Raw genomic sequence first — 15,689 nt, 5'->3', positions numbered from 1 at the left:
CACAGGAACAAATACTTGTAAAAAAAAACACTTTAATTAAATAAAAGCACCAGTATACAAGTTGTTAGGAAATACACATCTGTATATTTCTATCAAAATATAGTTCTAGACTTGTTCTTTATACATTTAGACAACGGGAAATACGTGCAATCCATGACTAGCTACATCTTTATTTTATAAAACTCATTATGAAAAATCTTCAATTTCATTTTCAATTTCCTGGAAAGAGAATAAGAAAACATTAGAAAACATAACTCAATTTATGGGGCATTGCTCAATGATATGTTTCATAAGTTCATACAAATTAAAATGTATAGAATGACAAACCTTCAGCAGGGCAGTCTTGTCGTAGTCTTTGCGATGTCTGTAGATACTCTGACATAACAAGGCGTATAGCTTCTCCAGTTGATAGACCTCATATCCCTCAGTCTTAGACACCGCTCTCTGAAGCAGCTCCTGAAATGATGGAGCAGAAAACCAGCTCAGCACAGAGGTCTTATATCCTCCATCTTGGTCTAAAGGAAGAAGGTGCCTCTGTCCGATTCCAGATCCATTTGTGCTCTTGCACATCCATTATTGCTGTCATTGTCAAGCCAAAACATGGCTTGACATGACAATTCCAATAGACTGCCACTGGCTCGTTGCCTTAACCACAGATCTAGGATCATTTGACAACCTCCATTAGGAGGCTCGGGCGACGACCTGACCCTGGACCAGCTGCAGTGATAATCTGTTTACCTTTAGTTTGTTGTGATCAACCACAGGGGGCTGTGTCTTCTGGTCCAGTATCTCCTGGTCAACATCCATCACCTGCTGCATCCCCTGGTACTTCAAGCCCCGCGTCACACGCCTCACTCCTACTTCTGACAAGAGGACAGAGGGGAGGAGTGAGTGTACAATTCAACAAAGTTCACTTAAAAACAACAGATAGTGTGTGTGTGTGTGTGGGGGGGGGGGTCCATTGTGGGAAGGGAGGCTGCACACCTGTGGTATTCTCTTCGTCCACTTCCACTCTCTGAGGCTCAGTTTTGTCTGTAGAGGACACCTGCCCCTGGGGGAATGAGGAAAAAGTTTAAACAGAAAAATAAAATCAATTCAGCAGGAGAATCATCCATACAAAAAGCAACATCCATTTTACAACAAAATAACATACATTATCTCCCCCTTCTGGTAAGAAGTGGTTTCCCTGGGCTCCAACCACCACTACAGGGTCCTGGGTGCCCTCACTGCTCTGGTCTCCAGCCCTAGCCTCCACAGCTTCCTCCACCCTGGGCTGGGTAGCCTCCGTTGTAGCCTGGCTAGCCTCCTCCGTGGTCTGGCTGTCCTTAGTGTCTTTCTCCATGGGCTGTCTGTCCTGGTTCTCCTGTTGGGCTGGTTCCTCCTGCTCCATGGGGGTCTCCTCAGCCCCAGTGATCTCCAGCTCCTCCAGGCCTGACTCTGCTGCAGCATCACCCCCCTCCTCCTCCTCCTCACTCTCTGCCCCTCTCCTCTCCTCTTCTTCCTCTCCAGACTCCACCACAGCAGAGTGGTCTTTAGAAGTGTGAGGAGAGGACCTTTTCCTGATGATGCCGTTGCACCAGCGGCTCTTCCTGCGCTTCTTCTTCTGAGCTGCTGAGAAGCAGATGACCAGATAATCAAAGCCAATTCAAAAACCAACTTTATGAATGACTGAATGATGAGTGTAAACATGGTGAGAGAAACTGACACGGTGTTATCATCCCTCATTACCATTATCATCCCTCATTACCAGCAGTTAGTAGAGGATAGATCTGTAAAGCTCTCTGCAGCTTATTCTCTATGGGCTAGTGGAAACTACCAGTCTGTCTGCAGAGTAGTGAAATGCTAACCTGTGCAGTAGAGGATAGATCTGTAAAGCTCTCCGCAGCTCATTCTCTATGGGCTAGTGGAAACAGTCTGTCTGCAGAGTAGTGAAATGCTAACCTGTGTATCATTGTGTGTCTGTACATTGAGTTGCTTGCTAACCTGAAGGGCGTGGCGTGGTCACAGCTGAGGGAGCAGCAGCGGTAGACTCTTTAGAGGGGCCTGCTGCATCGGTGCTCTTGGCATCCACTGCTCTGGTCTTGGGATGAACGTGATAGTAGGATGGAGCGAACCTTGAAGTGGAGCAACCTGGAAGTAAAGAGAGAGGCAGTTCATATTTAAATCTATCAGGAATGCTCTTCTTTCATCCATCCAGGAGAGCAGCAGAACAGATCAACTGGTCCCTGAACAAATTAAAAGATAAAATGCATTTCTACTCTAGAACCATCTTTCTGGAACTACTCTGCACCAATAGAATAACACCTGACCTCTTGTGCTGCGGGACTCCTTGATATCCTCGCAGATCTTCTCAAAGTCTTCATCCAGTTCGTCTTTGACGATGGCCTGAACAGTGTCCTTCAGAGCACAGGCTCTGTGGCGGATCTGACGATCTGATGATGAATGGATTGATTCATGAATTAATAGTTGGCTGAATGAAATAATGAATGATTAGTTGAATTAATACATGAATTTATGAAATAAAGGAAACATTCTCCCATGAACAGGAATACAACATCTGTAAAAATTCTGGATAAACCTATTTCCTACCTGAAGGATCTTTGTCAGGGTTGTATTCCAGACAGTTCTTCCAGATGAGATCCACGTCGTGGACAAACTCCTTCACAGTCACGTACTTGTGAGTGTCGATGTTGGAGAGGACAGTGGACAGGTCCATTGGCTGCTCTATAACTGTAGCATAGTCAGGTACCTAGACAAGACCATGATCCATCAAAACAACAGGTCAGCCATTCTCCATGTGATAGAGATTCTACCATGTCCATGTCTAGACAACATCTGGCCTCTTCTCTTTATTTAACCCTCATCTGATGTTTATTTATGGCTCAGTGCGCGGCCCCCCTCTAGGACGCATCCCCGCCCCTCTAGAACACAGACACTTTTACAGCAATTGATGGTCAGTCTCACCTCCTCCAGGTCGACAGGCTTGGTGAAGGCCTTGAAGCGTTTGTCCTGAGAGAGGCGGTTGGTGACATCACGCAGGAAGAGGCGGAGCTCCCTGAGAGTGTCTTCCTCCTGCTCCTCCAATCGCTGCTGCTCCTTTTCTGTCAGCATCCTTGGGGGAAGAGGGGGAGCAACAGGAAGCACCTCCAGGGCTGCAAGCACTGGGGAGGAGAACAGGGAGGTTAGTGACTAACCACATGACTGAGCTAGTGCTGACAGCTTTGGTACAGAGAACGTTCTAGTTTAAGTTGAGCTTGTTTAACCATTTTGGACCATTATCCAGGATTCCACTAGAATATCTCAGAGTATGATGCAGTCTTACCTGCTTTCTTCTGGGATGCAGGAGCTTTGGCAGCCTGGTTTAGGATGAGATCGTCAAAGAAGTTCCTTCTCTCCTGTGGGGTTGGGACCTGAACCTGGAGCACCTCTCCATACTCAGCACAGAACAGGTCCTGGACCTATGAGAGGGGGGGGGGATTCACCAAGTGAACATAACATTCAGCTGAATGGGAATGAACGAGATCATTCTGACTGATCCCCTGCCCAGAAGCCCAATTCCAACCCTCCAGCTTCTCCCACACGGGGAGGGAATGAGTGCACATTTTCTAGGGCTTGTGTCCCGTTGGTGATTCGATTTTATTAGGATCTCTTTTAGTCCACGTTTGGACTAATCTTCCAAGAGTCCTTAAAAAACATCAAAATCCTACACTCACATAACACACAGCAGACAAAATACACTGCCATGTTGGTGATGTTAGGGGCGGTGTGTTCACTACATCCTGTTAGACTGCTGTGGGGCGGTGTGTTCACTACATCCCATTAGACTGCTGTGGGGCGGTGTGTTCACTACATCCCATTAGACTGCTGTGGGGCGGTGTGTTCACTACATCCCGTTAGACTGCTGTGGGGCGGTGTGTTCACTACATCCTGTTAGACTGCTGTGGGGTGGTGTGTTCACTACATCCCATTAGACTGCTGTGGGGCGGTGTGTGTCTACAGTACCTACCTCAGGGAAGAGGCTGCTGTGGGGGACATTACAGGTGGCCAGCAGCAGGATGGGTGAGAATGAGGGGATGTCCTGTAACAAGCTGAGGAAGGTAGCTCTGAGAGCAGACCCCACCGTGTCCCACCACCGCTGGATGTGAGGGATATAAAGGATACTGGGGGACGTCCTCTTGGCCTCACAGAACATCTACAACACAACGAAACATCATTACAGAACAGTGTTTATATGGACCTGCATGCCTCCTCACAGAAGAGCTACGAGTCCAAACATACAAGACATCAATACTGTCCATCTCTGGGTTCATCAATACTGTCCATCTCTAGGTTAAACAATACTGTCCATCTCTGGGTTCATCAATACTGTCCATCTCTAGGTTCAACAATACTGTCCATATCTGGGTTCATCAATACAAGACATCAATACTGTCCATCTCTGGATTCATCAATACTGTCCATCTCTGGATTCATCAATACTGTCCATCTCTGGGTTCATCAATACTGTCCATCTCTGGGTTCATCAATACTGTCCATCTCTGGGTTCATCAATACTGTCCATCTCTGGGTTCATCAATACTGTCCATCTCTGGGTTCATCAATACTGTCCATCTCTGGGTTCATCAATACAAGACATCAATACTGTCCATCTCTGGGTTCATCAATACTGTCCATCTCTAGGTTCATCAATACTGTCCATCTCTAGGTTCATCAATACTGTCCATCTCTGGGTTCATCAATACAAGACATCAATACTGTCCATCTCTGGGTTCATCAATACTGTCCATCTCTAGGTTCATCAATACAAGACATCAATACTGTCCATCTCTGGGTTCATCAATACTGTCCATCTCTGGGTTCATCAATACAAGACATCAATACTGTCCATCTCTGGGTTCATCAATACTGTCCATCTCTGGGTTCATCAATACTGTCCATCTCTGGGTTCATCAATACTGTCCATCTCTGGGTTCATCAATACAAGACCTCAATACTGTCCATATCTGGGTTCATCAATACTGTCCATCTCTGGGTTCATCAATACAAGACCTCAATACTGTCCATCTCTGGGTTAATCTCAAAAGACTTTCTTTGACTCCTTGACTCCTCTCTCCTAGAACCTTCTCCAAATATGTGAAGAATCAAGGACTCAAGGAAAGACTAAATATACTCCGACTGTCATGGCCGATGGCACAGGGCTCAATAGTGCACTATACAGAAAACAGGGTGTGATCCAGGGGAGGGGGGTCAGTACCTGAGCGCAGGCCTCCTCTGGAGAGGTGGTGCTGACTCCGAACAGCACGGCCATGTCCAGGGTGTAAACTGTGAACTTCTCCAGGGCATGGAGCACGGCAGGGGCCAGGTGACTGCTCTGACCTGACCCAGGACGCCCCGCCAGCAGCAGCCTGGGACGGTACGATGTGGGCTGGTTCAGCACGCTCCTGGGAGAACAGAGGAGAGGGGAGAGAAAAAGACTATAAAATACTTTACAAGACCGGAGCTCAATACCCATTCTCATGAAGTGTACACTTCAGTCCCCAACACAGATTTCAAAGATGTCCCGTGCACACTTCAGGGAGGAGTGGGAGAAGGACACAGTTGGAATAAGGATTTCTGTGCATTGGACAACCTGTTACTCGCCTGCTGAAATGCAGGAAGCCCCCAGCTGCCTTGGCCTTGTGAGAGAGACCGGTGATGCAGACAGAGGAGTCCTCATCTTCACTGTGCAGGAGATCAGCATCTAAAACACCAGCTGGGAGGACACCTGAAGACAAGTGGTGAAACATCTTAGAACATGATAAACCAAGTATGACAATACAATACAAGAACACAATACAACACACCCATTCTTATACAACAGGCATACCAAACCTGGGTCATGTTTATTAGGGCACACTGTAGCAAAACCTTTGGCAACAAAAAACAAATTAGAATAGTTCCGGTAGTACCTCCAAATTTCAAAACATTGCCCCCTACTCAACACGGCCCTGTCGACAACAACAAAAAATCTCCCGACAATGAAGACAGTTCACATGAGAAATAAGAGAGATTCTCTTGTCCCAGTTGACTCACCGTTGTCTCGCTTATCTCTCTTGAGCCCCTGTTCTGCATGTGGGAACAGCCTGCTAACTGCACCCAGTACAGTCTGTAAGGCTGCACCAAGCAGTGGCTGGACCACAGGAGTCAGAGCCTTGGCCGGGGACGACACAGCTCTCTGGGAGGCTGGGACTGTCTTCCTCATGGCTGACAGGAAGTCCCTGCTGCCGATGGAGATAGAGGCCACATCTAAAACCAGCTTCTGGGACGAGGAGTAGATCTGAGGGTAGCGTCTCCTCAGGGCACACAGAGCCGCCTCAGCACACACCGCCTTCATGTCAGCACCGCAGTAACCTAGGAGACAGCAGGGGGACATTGGGAAACAGAGTGACAATGCAAGAGAGCATCCTCTACATGTTCTGATTACACACACACACACACACACACACACACACACACACACAACACTTTCAGTGAGCCTCCGAAAACTATTGGAATATTTAACAGATTGGAATTTTAAAATGTCGTTTGAAAGAATGGGTAATCTTCTAAAAATTCTTGGTTGGTTTGGGAGAGGAGGGATTAAAAGAAAACATACCAACACACTTGTCTGCCAGTTCTTCCAGGAACGAGGCTGATGGCTGGGGAGTCCACTGTCTGGTGTGGATCTGCAGAATATCCTTCCGAGCCTGCAGTGGACAAAAACATGACCATTTATGTCAAATATGAATGTTTCAAAAAACAGTTCTCCTACATGAAAAACAAAATACCTTAATCTTAGTAGAACAAAGCAATGTTACCTGTTTACTTCTCACACAAGTGATCTTTTATCATACATACAGTACCAGTCAAAAGTTTGGACAGCTACTCATTCAAGGGCTTTTATTTTTTTAACTATTTTCTACATTCTAGAATAATAGTGAAGACATCCAAACTATGAAATAACACATATGGAAACATGTAGTAACACAACATTTTTTATTATTTTTATTAATCAAAACATTTTATACTTGAGATTCTTCAAAGTAGACACCTTTTGCCTTGACAGCTTTTGCACACGCTTGGTATTCTCTCAACCAGCTTCACCTGGAATGCTTTTCCAACAGTCTTGAAGGCATTCTCACACATGCTGAGCACTTGTTGGCTGCTTTTCCTTCATTCTGCGGTCCAACTCATCCCAAACCATCTCAATTGGGTTGAGGTCGGGGGATTGTGGAGGCCAGGTCATCTGATGCAACACTACATCACTCTCCTTCTTGGTCAAATAGTCATTGTCCTGATGAAAAACAAATGATAGTCCCACTAAGCCCAAACCAGATGGGATGGCGAATCACTGCAGAATGCTGTGGTAGACATGCTGGTTAAGTGTGCCTTGAATTCTAAATAAATCACTGACACTGTCACCAGCAAAGCACCACCACACCTCTTCCTCCATGCTTCACGGTGGAAACCACACACCTCTTCCTCCATGCTTCACGGTGGGAACCACACACCTCCTCCTCCATGCTTCACAGTGGGAACCACACACCTCTTCCTCCATGCTTCACGGTGGGAACCACACACCTCCTCCTCCATGCTTCGCGGTGGGAACCACACACCTCCTCCATGCTTCACGGTGGGAACCACACACCATTTCCTCCATGCTTCACGGTGGGAACCACACACCATTTCCTCCATGTTTCACGGTGGGAACCACACACCTCCTCCTCCATGCTTCACGGTGGGAACCACCACACCTCCTCCTCCATGCTTCACGGTGGGAACCACTAATGCGGTGATCATCCGTTCACTTTCTCTGCGTCTCACAAATTTGGACTCATCAGACCAAAGGACAGATTTCCACCAGTCTAATGTCCATTGCTTGTGTTTCTTTGCCTAAGCAAGTCTCTTCTTATTGGTGTTCTCTAGTAGTGGTTTCTTTGCAGCAATTCGACCATGAAGGCCTGATTCACGCAGTCTCCTCTGAACAGTTGATGTTGAGATGCGTCTGTTACTTGAACTCTGTGAAGCATTTATTTGGGCTGCAATCTGATGTGCAGTGAATTGCCGATTTTGAGGCTGGTAACTCTAATGAACTTATAATCCTCAGCAGCAGACGTAACTCTGGGTCTTCCATTCCTGTGGTGGTCCTCATGAGTGTCAGTTTCATCACAGTGCTTGATGGTTTTTGCGACTGCATTTGAAGAAACGTTAAAAGTTCTTGATATTATCCGGTTTGATTGACCTTCATGTCTTAAAAGTAATGATGGACTCTCGTTTCTCTTTGCTTATTTGAGCTGTTCTTGCCACAATATGGACTTGGTCTTTTACCAAATAGGGCTATCTTCTGTATACCACCCCTTTCTTGTCACAACCGATTGGCTCAAACGCATTAAGGAAAGAAGTTTCACAAATTAAGTTTTAACAAGGCACATTTGTTAATTGAAATGCATTCCAGGTGACTACCTAATGAAGCTGGTTGGGAGAATGCCAAGAGTGTGCAAAGCTGTCATCAAGGCAAAGGGTAGCTACTTTGAAGAATCTCAAATATAAAATATATTCTGATTTGTTTAACACTTTTTTGTGGTTACTACATGATTCAATGTGTTATTTCATAGTTTGATGACTTCACTATTATGCTACAAAGTAGAAAATAGTAAAAAAAATAAGAAAAACCCTTGAATGAGTAGGTGCCCACTATTTTGACAGGTACTGTGTGTGTATGTGCGCGCACACACACAAATAATATGATTTGAACAAACATGACCTCCATCAGTGGTGTTTTCACTAGGAACCAAACGGAAGCAAACTCAACCAGAGAGGGACCTACCTGAATGTGTCTACTAGAAATCTGGGTTTTTGTTGCAAAACTGTTTTCTACGGCGTGCACTAATGACTACAGCCGTGGTCACTAAGACCCTTGTCTCACCTCTCTGTCAGGCAGGCCAAAGAGGAACTCTCGGTCGAAGCGCCCAGGTCGCCTGAGAGCTGGGTCTATAGAATCCAGACGGTTAGTCGCTCCGATCACCACGACCTCTCCTCTGCTGTCTAACCCATCCATCAGGGCAAGAAGAGTGGACACGATGGAGCTGTAAGATGGAAACACATACAGAACATTATTCCCACTTTACGAAGTCGTACTAAACAAAAAGATACCAAATAGCTAAAACGAGAAGCAATAAATGTTTGTATTCAAATCAATTTGTTCCAGTGATCAACACAGTGTCTAACCTGTGTATCTGGTCCTGTCTGCTTGAGCGGACGGGAGCCAACCCATCAACCTCATCAAAGAATATAATCGATGGCCGCATCTGATACGCCTAAAAGATTTGTAAAAAAAATATATATATATATTTTTAGTATTTCCTCCTCCAACTCATCTTGGTTTCAACATCCTGGAACACAATATATTTCAGAACAAGAAGCCAACTTCCATGGAGAATACCGGTAGGTAATGACCTGGTCGAAGAGAAGACGTAGCTGCCTTTCGGACTCTCCCACCCACTTGCTGAGGCAGTCTGCTCCCTTTCTCATGAAGAAAGAGACCTTCCTCTCTCCCTGACTGCACTCGTTAGCCAATGCCCTGGCCACTAGAGTCTTCCCTGTTCCAGGAGGTCCGTAGAACAAACAGCCCCTACACACACACACACACACACACACACACACACACACACACACACACACACTAAGAATCTACAGCATCAAGAGCAACAACAGATCCTAGATCATTTCACCGTAACAGTATGGATGACTTTCTAAACATTTATTTCTCGCTACCTTGGTGGTTGGATCTTGAACCTCTCAAACACCTCTGGGTAAAGCAGAGGGAAGACCACCATCTCTTTCAAGGCAGAGATGTGTCTGGTCAGTCCCCCAATGCTGTCAAAACGCACCTAGAAAACAACATTACACCATTTCAATGTTGGACAATGGTTGTCCGGGGCTGTCCCAGTTATCTATCCTTTCCCTCTTTCATTCCCCCTCACGGACTTAACATATGACTGGAGCAGGTATGGACTGGAGAGACTGTCTGGTCTACCTGAAGGTTTCCTTCTTACTGTTACTAGTCAGACTTACTGTCTGGTCTACCTGCATGGGGTCAACGTCAGCTAGACTTACTGTCTGGTCTACCTGCATGGGGTCAACGTCAGCTAGACTTACTGTCTGGTCTACCTGCATGGGGTCAACGTCAGCTAGACTTACTGTCTGGTCTACCTGCATGGGGTCAACATCAGCTGGTCTTACTGTCTGGTCTACCTGCATGGGGTCAACATCAGTGTCTGGTCAACCTGCATGGGGTCAACGTCAGCTAGACTTACTGTCTGGTCTACCTGCATGGGGTCAACGTCAGCTAGACTTACTGTCTGGTCTACCTGCATGGGGTCAACGTCAGCTAGACTTACTGTCTGGTCTATCTGCATGGGGTCAACGTCAGCTAGACTGGCTCCAATCTTCATCCTGTCCTTGTGGATTCCCAGGACATCCTCCTTCAGCAAATTCATGGGAAGACATCTATTCACCGATCTGTTCCTGCTCTTCCTCCTCCTCCTCTGGAACTTATCATCGTCAGAGGAGGAGGAGGAAGAGGAGGAGGACGAGGAGGTGGAGTCACTACTGTGGATGGCATGTCTTCTTCTACACGGTAAAGAAAGGAGTATGGCAGAGCCAGAAGTCAAGAGGTCAGTAACGTCACTGACTAATACAGACAACGTAATGCACACAAATCACCACCATGCAGCTCAATGACCAAGAAACCAGCCATTACAGAAACCCTGATGTCACCACACATCTGAGACACTGACAATGACTGACAATGACACTGACAATGACTTACCTATCAGACACACTCCTGTGGATGCCAGAAATCAGAAGCACAAGGAAGTAGAACTTAGGAATGAATTGTGATTTGTTGTAATAGTTAGGAAAGAATGTTAAACTAAACTTGATAGGTCAGACATGGAAGGTAGTAGGTACTAGGTTCTTTAGTCCACAGACCTGTTGCCTCTCCTTATGTTGTAAGGGCTTCTCGGACCAGTAGAGCTGAACCCATACCTCCGCCTGGATGGGGACAAGTGTCTTGAAGTCTTGAAGAAGATGGCCTTTGTCTTGGGCTCTGTGGGAAATAAAAGGTCAACCATGAGAAATGAGCAGAAGGACAGGTTATGGGAATAATAACTACTACTACTAAAGCGTGACAATAAATGTAGAGTCCATGCACCGGTGCTGATGGCTAGAAGTATACAGACTTCAGTGAAATAAAAGATGCAAATAGTTTCAACAGAAAATATCTAACCCTCCCGTGGTGCCTGGTAGCGAACGGCAGCTTTCCTCTGCCTGAAGTCATAACGTTTCTGGTTGTCATCTTCATCATGGTCATCATCATCGTCCTCATCATCTTCATTACGGTCGTCATCATCGTCGTCGTCATCTGCCTGATTATTTTTGCCTCCCTCTTCCTCATCATTCTCCTCTTCACTGGAGGTCACTCCATTTTTATTCTCTTGAGGGTCTTCACTTCCTTCCTCGGTTCTTTCAGAAGTCCTTTTCCTCTTGGCCCCAGCGTAGATTACAAGGTCCTAAAATAAAAAAAGGGGGAAAATAACATTATTGGGGGGACATCATGGTGATATTGAACTAAATCTATTATAAACGCTGTGAACCTGTAGCATGAATAATGTTGACCTCCTCTGTAGTATCCCTGCTTCTTAGCCGGCGACGCATTTTCTGCATATCATCCATCTTCTGCAGCACTGCCTCAGCTGTGCTTTACGAATAGAATGGAAAAAACAAAAACAGGGACTGTTTCATTTCACCGCTACCGCTAGCCGTTATCAACTTTGCTGTTATAAACATGCAAACCAGACTGACAAGAACATGCACAACAGTGGTGACCCAACCCTCCTCCACGAGAGTTACTGGGGCTAGTTACTACCGCTAGCCGTTATCAACTTTGCTGTTATAAACATGCAAACCAGACTGACAAGAACATGTACAACAGTGGTGACCCAACCCTCCTCCACGAGAGTTACTGGGGCTAGTTACTACCGCTAGCCGTTATCAACTTTGCTGTTATAAACATGCAAACCAGACTGACAAGAACATGTACAACAGTGGTGACCCAACCCTCCTCCACAAGAGTTACTGGGGCTAGTTACTACCGCTAGCCGTTATCAACTTTGCTGTTATAAACATGCAAACCAGACTGACAAGAACATGCACAACAGTGGTGGCCCAACCCTCCTCCACGAGAGTTACTGGGGCTAGTTACTACCGCTAGCCGTTATCAACTTTGCTGTTATCAACATGCAAACCAGACTGACAAGAACAACAGTGGTGACCCAACCCTCCCCCACGAGAGTTACTGGGGCTAGTTACTACCGCTAGCCGTTATCAACTTTGCTGTTATCAACATGCAAACCAGACTGACAAGAACAACAGTAGTGACCCAACCCTCCTCCACGAGAGTTACTGGGGCATGATTTCTTCTGCCCCGGTGCTAGATTAGGGCTGGAGGGAAAACCCCTGTGGTAGATGGGTAGCTAGGAGGGTTGGCCACCCCTGATGTACGATGCCTGCTGATGGCGATGTTCTTACTTGGTGATGAGGCGGTTATAGAGGACAGACTGGTTCCTGGAGTTCCGCTTGTATCTGGTGATCCTGGAGCTGCGTCTCACAGAGCTGTCCTCCTCCCTGGGACGCAGAACAAACTGGGTCTTCAGAGTAGAGGCCTCTTCTTCCTCAACTTCATCAGTAGCATCTGGAAGAAGATTTATTTATTATTAACTTGATGATAAACATTGTAGCTGACATAAATGAAACCAATGGTGTCTCCTTCTCGCTGTACTGTTGGAGGTGGCATTGATTCATGTGAAATGTGATCTAGAAATGATCTAGTTACCAGCTTCAGATTGCTTATCCCTGGATGATGCGGAGGCTTTTCCATCGCCCTGCAGTCTTGGGGATTTCCTGCAGAGATCAACAAAATGAGAACAAACATTAAGGGTTGTGATGACACCTTAGGTTTGTAAACATGTTTCTGTCGTCATGCATATCACCGACTAGACTGCGCCTTCTTCACGATGCTGTCTGTGTGGGTGGACCAATTCAGTTTGTCTGTGATGTGTACGCCGAGGAACTTAAAACTTACTACCCTCTCCACTACTGTTCCATCCCCACTATCATCCAGAAGGCGAGGTCAGTACAGGTGCATCAAAGCTGGGACCGAGAGACTGAAAAACAGCTTCTATCTCAAGGCCATCAGACTGTTAAACAGCCACCACTAACATTGAGTGGCTGCTGCCAACACACTGACACTGACACTGACTCAACTCCAGCCACTTTAATAATGGGAATTGATGCGAAATCATGTAAAATATATCACTAGCCACTTTAAACAATGCTACCTAATATAATGTTTACATACCCTACATTATTCATCTCATATGTATATACTGTACTCTATATCATCTACTGCATCTTTATGTAATACATGTATCACTAGCCACTTTAACTATGCCACTTTGTTTACATACTCATCTCATATGTATATACTGCACTCAATACCATCTACTGTGTCTTGCCTATGCCACTCTGTACCATCACTCATTCATATCTTTATGTACATATTCTTTATCCCCTTACACTTGTGTCTAAGGTAGTAGTTTTGGAATTGTTAGCTAGATTACTTGTTGGTTATTACTGCATTGTCGGAACTAGAAGCACAAGCATTTCGCTACACTCGCATTAACATCTGCTAACCATGTGTATGTGACAAATAAAATTTGATTTCTCAGCCTCCAGTATTTATGCTGCAGTAGTTTATGTGTCGGGGGGCTAGGGTCAGTTTGTTATATCTGGAGTACTTCTCCTGTCCTATTCGGTGTCCTGTGTGAATCTAAGTGTGCGTTCTCTAATTCTCTCCTTCTCTCTTTCTTTCTCTCTCGAAGGACCTGAGCCCTAGGACCATGCCCCAGGATTACCTGACATGATGACTCCTTGCTGTCCACAGTCCACCTGGCCGTGCTGCTGCTCCAGTTTCAACTGTTCTGCCTTATTATTATTCGAACATGCTGGTCATTTATGAACATTTTAACATCTTGGCCATGTTCTGTTATAATCTCCACCCGGCACAGCCAGAAGAGGACTGGCCACCCCACATAGCCTGGTTCCTCTCTAGGTTTCTTCCTAGGTTTTGGCCTTTCTAGGGAGTTTTTCCTAGCCACCGTGCTTCTACACCTGCATTGCTTGCTGTTTGGGGTTTTAGGCTGGGTTTCTGTACAGCACTTTGAGATATCAGCTGATGTACGAAGGGCTATATAAATACATTTGATTTGATTTTGACTATACTGAGAGGAGTAGAAGCTGATTTTACATACAATGAATACCAGTTATCTGCATAAATAAAACACAAGTAGTTACCTTGTGCTGTGTTCGCCAGTTTCCTCCTCTTTCTCAGGGGACTTGGTTTGGCCATTTATTTTAGCCAAGGACACCTCGTGTTTGACGGTCTGTCCCCTGGTCCTCAGGGATCCTCGTCTCGGAGGGCTATCCTCCTCCTTCACCATCGAGTGGCCCTATGTTAGGAAAAAACAAAAACATCAGCTGCATTCACATAGGAATCCAGTCATTTTAAGTGTAGTAAGCTAACTTACAGCTGGCTAGCTATAGAAGTTAGCTAGCAGGCAACATACCTGTCCACATTCAGAAACAATCATTAAAGTTATTGTTAGTCAGTGCTACTTACTAGCCATCTAAAAAGGGGCTAGCTAACTAGCTGAGTTTACTCAACTCCACGATCTATACATCTATGGGCGATACCCCATAGGGTATGTAAACTAGAGACAGGAGCTAACAGGCCAACTCATTTATAACATTAGCCTCCAGTTAGCTTACAACTGGCATAGCATGCGGTTAACTAGGCACATAAACAACATCAATGTCGGGCTAGCTAGTTAGCTGGTTAGCTAACAGCTGTCATATAGCTAACAACAGCTGAGTTTACAGTGACATTTTATAATGTCAACTATCTAAAAGGGCCTCACATTTCGCGTGTTTTCAGTGATACTGGAGCTGTCATCCAGGCCCCTCTTCAGCCGACTCGACTTTGTCTGCGATGCGCTCTCCAGCGACAGAAACTCGGAGCTCGTATCCAAGTCAACCCGGTTCCTCTTCCGAGTTGCATGTTCCGCGCCCACGCCGCTGCTGCGTAGCATCACCATCCTAACATTAGACCGATTTTTTTAATACTAAAGCATAAATATGGGACTACTTAATTGTATCAAAACTGAAACGAATGAATAACATTCCTAGGTAATATATGGCGCGTACTAACACACAACCCTCCCCAACCAAAACCCTTGATTTCTGGCGCCACAAACGTCACTGGAAGACAAGTGACAGCATGCAGTATCCTGGCGCAAGACAACATAGTTCATCATAAAAAGTAGTGATTATACATTTCTAATCACCAATTATGTCATGCTGTATTCATATCAATGACCACATGAATATATATAAATATTATAATTATAGAAATCTATCCCAGGGCCAACAGTGATATGTTCTTATATCATTCAGTTGTGCGGAAGGATATTATGGGAATGATGTCCCGGTTATTTTTGGCGCGCTGTAAATTGCGCATTATGGAAAGCCTAGCTACAGGTTCATGATAAAGC

The 15,689-nt window shown here is 45.5% G+C and overlaps 1 protein-coding gene across 6 annotated transcripts; it reads right to left on the bottom strand.

Moving 5' to 3' along the window:
- Positions 1 to 15: 15 nt before the first annotated feature.
- On the bottom strand, positions 16 to 15,389 carry LOC116359243 (ATPase family AAA domain-containing protein 2). Of its 6 annotated transcripts, none has more exons than XM_031811776.1 (28): positions 15,057 to 15,389; positions 14,434 to 14,588; positions 12,914 to 12,981; positions 12,610 to 12,772; positions 11,698 to 11,779; positions 11,309 to 11,591; positions 11,011 to 11,128; positions 10,850 to 10,864; positions 10,419 to 10,650; positions 9,793 to 9,908; positions 9,475 to 9,649; positions 9,247 to 9,335; positions 8,945 to 9,104; positions 6,635 to 6,725; positions 6,073 to 6,390; positions 5,641 to 5,764; positions 5,255 to 5,441; positions 4,007 to 4,192; positions 3,323 to 3,458; positions 2,965 to 3,161; positions 2,590 to 2,749; positions 2,310 to 2,432; positions 1,984 to 2,130; positions 1,154 to 1,611; positions 985 to 1,051; positions 739 to 863; positions 328 to 456; positions 16 to 219 (listed from the first exon to the last, which is right to left on the bottom strand). In XM_031811776.1, exons 1-28 carry the CDS (start codon positions 15,231 to 15,233, stop codon positions 187 to 189), a joined length of 4,314 nt encoding a protein of 1,437 aa, XP_031667636.1. In that variant the 5' UTR covers positions 15,234 to 15,389; the 3' UTR covers positions 16 to 186. The 6 variants fall into 6 exon arrangements, with proteins under 6 accessions (XP_031667636.1, XP_031667638.1, XP_031667639.1 ...); XM_031811778.1 differs by having other exon boundaries at positions 739 to 860; XM_031811779.1 differs by having other exon boundaries at positions 739 to 860; positions 1,154 to 1,608.
- Between the last annotated feature and the right edge of the window lie 300 nt (positions 15,390 to 15,689).

Source organism: Oncorhynchus kisutch, unplaced genomic scaffold (genome assembly GCF_002021735.2).
Source record: "Oncorhynchus kisutch isolate 150728-3 unplaced genomic scaffold, Okis_V2 Okis02a-Okis13b_hom, whole genome shotgun sequence".
NCBI classification, from domain to species: Eukaryota; Metazoa; Chordata; class Actinopteri; order Salmoniformes; family Salmonidae; genus Oncorhynchus; species Oncorhynchus kisutch.
Note: the sequence above shows the minus strand (reverse complement) of the source record. Positions and strands in the feature narration are given on the sequence as shown.